At 42.1% G+C, this 4049-nt stretch overlaps 1 protein-coding gene across 1 annotated transcript; it reads left to right on the plus strand.

The window, feature by feature from the left end:
* The first annotated feature begins 325 nt into the window (after nucleotides 1-325).
* On the plus strand, nucleotides 326-2376 carry bhlhe22 (basic helix-loop-helix family, member e22). Its single transcript, XM_030756573.1, has one exon. It carries the CDS (start codon nucleotides 585-587, stop codon nucleotides 1389-1391), a length of 807 nt encoding a protein of 268 aa, XP_030612433.1. The 5' UTR covers nucleotides 326-584; the 3' UTR covers nucleotides 1392-2376.
* The last annotated feature ends 1673 nt before the right edge of the window (nucleotides 2377-4049 follow it).

Consider the following 4049-nt stretch of genomic DNA (forward strand, 5'->3'; position numbering starts at 1 on the left):
CTTTAGATCATAGATAAGAATTGATTTGCACCTCTCTTCAAACAGACACAAATGGATGTCTTATAATCAAATCACTGAAGCAGGCTATTTTATGATCGGGAGGATCTCTGCAAACACGCCATAAAGATCTTGAACCCAAACCGAATTACAGCGAGCGACAGAGCGCATGCTGCTTTGTTTGCCATCCTTTAAATGCCAATAATTAAAACGTTAACCTGATTGGGTAGAGAGTGCCAGAGGGAGAGGGTGTCTGTATCCCAATAGGCGAATCCTTTTTAATAACCCGCCTCAAGATAATGATGTAAAAAGACCGAAGCGTCTTGTGCGTAACTAGGGTTATCGTGGGAGATCCAGTGAAGGTGAATCAGACATAAAAAGGGAGAGAAGCAGGAGAGACTAGCTCTTATTACGTGAGGCTCCTCCTCGTCTCTACACCTCAGCTGACAAAGTGGAGCAAGCCTGCAACTTCACCACTGACACACAACTAAACTCGTAAAGGGCAAAAAGAGGAAGAAACTCTCAGACACGCGTCAAGAGTTTCCATAAGAGACCATAGCCTGCAACGACGCGGAATCCACGAGGCTATGGACAGGAGGATGAACTTGAACGGTGGCGCAGGGGACATTTTTCACAAAACTCTGAGCGCTGTGTCCACTAAAAAAATGGACCATTTCAGATCGTCGGCCGGCATCGAACTACCAGTCAGAGACCGCCAGTCACCGATCAGCTGCTTTGACCAGGCCGATCCAGACCCGATTCAGCCGGGAGGACTGGCAGGAGGTAGAGGGGGGGCCCTGGGTCTGCCGACAGGATCTTTGTGTGTAAAGTACGGGGAGAGCGCCAACAGGACCTCGGCAGCGGAGAGCAGCGGAGGTGAGCAGAGCCCCGACGATGACAGTGACGGCAGGTGTGACATGGTCCTTCTGGGTGACGGGAGAACGGTGGGCACAGGGAAAGCTGAAGGAGGTAAGAAAACCAAAGAGCAGAAAATACTGAGGCTAAACATCAATGCCAGAGAAAGACGACGGATGCACGATCTGAACGACGCGCTGGATGAACTCAGAGCGGTCATCCCCTACGCGCACAGCCCGTCAGTGCGGAAACTCTCCAAAATAGCCACTTTGCTGCTGGCCAAAAACTACATCCTCATGCAGTCACAGGCACTGGAGGAGATGAGGAGGCTAGTGATGTATCTCAACCAGGGCCAAGCCATTTCTGCGGCTTCCATACCGGCCACCACTGCCCTCGCAGCTCCCGGCCTGGGCGCGTACGAACAACCGGGTGGCTATCCCTTCCCCACCGGAGTGGCCGCGTCCTCCTGCCCCGATAAATGTGCCCTGTTCAGCAATGCCACTTCCAGCCTCTGCAAACAGTGCACTGACAAGCCTTAACGCGCCTGAAAAAGACTCTGAGAAGCACACGAGACAGAAGAACTCACTTTTAAGGACACTTTTGGAGAGGAAAACCAGTGAAGTCAGTAGGCTAGAGACAAAAAAAAAAAAGTAATGCCGACGAATACTTTTATAATATTTACTAAATGCATTAAAACGCGCTTTTTGTTTAAACATTGCTTGATTGTGAATATAAATCATCCTTAAAGTGCTGGTGTGAATGACAGTGAAGACCAAACAGAAGTACAGTAGGGCCTGTGAGAGTGGCTGCAAGTGTTGATTTGAGTTAGTTGTTGATCACTTGCTCTGTGATGGACACTTTTGGAAATGTGGGTGACCTGACAACTTGCGACTTTTTCCACTTGAATAGATGGACATCTTGCCGGAGCGGTAGTCCAGACTCACTTTCTGCTGCTTTCTCATTGATTCCCGGTTTTATTTCCAATCAACTCAGAGACTTTGTTTTTTTGGTTTTCTTTTTTTTTTTTTTTTTTTGGTTTCTTTTTTGGTTCAAGGCCTACTTTCCCGAAGTTTTTCTGCTGAGCAAGTGGAATGTTATGGACAAGGAAAGTCAAGTGAAATAGACAGCAAGTTGAGAGGTTGAATCAGTCAGATATTTATGTGCTAATTTTAGACACTTGTTAATCGTTGCGCACGCCTATTGCAATTCTTTTTGGGCCACTGTGATATAATAAGCATTCAGAAAATTTTTACAAATCCTGAATTGAAGCTTATCGGGTGTTTCGATGTCTTTTGTAATTTATTAATTTGGATCTTTAATTTATGATGGATATTTTTGCTTGCATTGCACATTGTCGTCTTTCTTTAGTTGCTGTATTTTTTTTCTTCTTAAACATGATGATTGAGGTCTTCAGATTAATCGCGTTGTCAGGTCAGGCTGTGGATTATTGTAGATACCTTAGTTATTATAAGAGCAGAGGAGGGGCCGTTTGTATGTATTTCAGTGTTGAAAAGCTTTATTAAAATATTTTGAACAACAGAAAAAGTAAATCTGATTATTCATCTGCTGTGAAGTACAGTGCACGTGGAATCAGAGCGAACTGCCTTTACTCTTGCAGAAACGTTGGAATTTTATTATCATTATTACTATTATTGAGTTTTAAACGAACAAAATGGAATAAATTCAGACCCTCTCAGTTTCTAGGGATGATGCAGCTCTCATTTGTCAGTCTCTGCATTCTCACCAGGTGTCAAACAGGGAGGGAAATAACGTTCAACAATTTTCTGCTCCATCAAAACCGGTAACTTTTCGGGTCCTAAGTCTTGGAAGCGAAGGCCAGACGTGGGTGGGCGAACGTAGCTTCAGGGCAACATTAAGATGTTTGTGCTCCGCGGACAAGAAAAAAAAAACCTCTGGTGACCTTTACTGTTGTTGTTAAGACAATTTCCACGACCGTGTGTAATATGATAATGCGAAAACAAGTGTGTATGAAAACTGTCGGCAGTAATACCTGGAATCGTATAATCAAACAGATCGTTAAGGCAATTAGACCTCCAGAATGTTATTAAGAAATGTAATTAGGACTCTGTTGATTGCCGCAATTTGGTATCTTTACTCAGCTGCACTCCGATCGACTCAGCCTTTGTCTCCCTCACTTTACTGCCCACATCGAAAACAATTTGATGCCACAAGAAATATCTTTGAGCACAGTCTTCAGCATGTAGAGAAGGGAATTTGGATATGGTGATATGTACTTGAAACACGACGGCCAATCTAGTGTTAATACTCATGATCTAAGTTTTTTTTTTTTTTTTTGTCTAGCTAAAACTGCATTTTAACTGCGATGTGAGTCAAAAGTCAGTGTAAATAGTCTGAAAGCTTCAGTACCATGGACAGAGGCCACAGATTTCACATTTCAAACAGATGAATTCATAATGACCATTTTGTACCACAGTTTTTTTCACAACTTTTTAATATAATCAACAAAATTCAATGCAGCAAACCTCTTGCCAGCAGATGTTTCTGTGTAGATGCAAACTGTAACATTTTCTTCTTAGTAAAGATGCTGAAACATGAACATTTTTAATCCCTCGATTTCAGAGACTTTTAGACAAATATATCACAACACAGTTTTTCATTTTAAATCCTCAAACAAGCTTGAAGCTTGCACAATTATACAAGAAAAAACTCTTCAAAATACAACATTTTTTTCCCCAGTAATTTTAACTGAAAAGCTGCATCTTAATCTGTTTTTCCCCACATAGAAGCAAACAATATGAAAATGTGCTCCTATCAGTGGCTTATTATTTTTGCAAGTCTCCGATCTAAGCTTTGTGTCTGTATGATGAGCCATTCTGACAACAGGGTCATTACAGTGTCCCATTTAATCCCATCACACCCCTGAATGCCTCGACTCTTCACGGAAGAGCCCTTAATCAAGACTGGGAATAATCAGGAGACATCAAAACAGCTCTGGAGTAAAAAAAAAAATCCTGTCATGAACTCATCTTACAGGATTAAAACTTAGATTTTTTTTTGTTTGAAGAAAGAGATGAAGCTTTTTTTTTTCCTGCTGCTGTTTGAAAATGAGACTTCACAAAAAACATTAATTATGCAATATGCATTAATGCACAAATGACTGGAGCATTTAACCCATACTAATATTCACATTAGCCCAGAAGAGGAAATTCCCCAGG

The sequence above is a fragment of the Archocentrus centrarchus genome, chromosome 20 (genome assembly GCF_007364275.1).
Source record: "Archocentrus centrarchus isolate MPI-CPG fArcCen1 chromosome 20, fArcCen1, whole genome shotgun sequence".
Lineage (NCBI taxonomy): Eukaryota > Metazoa > Chordata > Actinopteri > Cichliformes > Cichlidae > Archocentrus > Archocentrus centrarchus.

Coding starts and splice junctions, on each gene's coding strand:
- bhlhe22 (XM_030756573.1), top strand. CDS start 585: ATGGACAGGAGGATGAACTTGAACGGTGGCGCAGGGGACATTTTTCAC.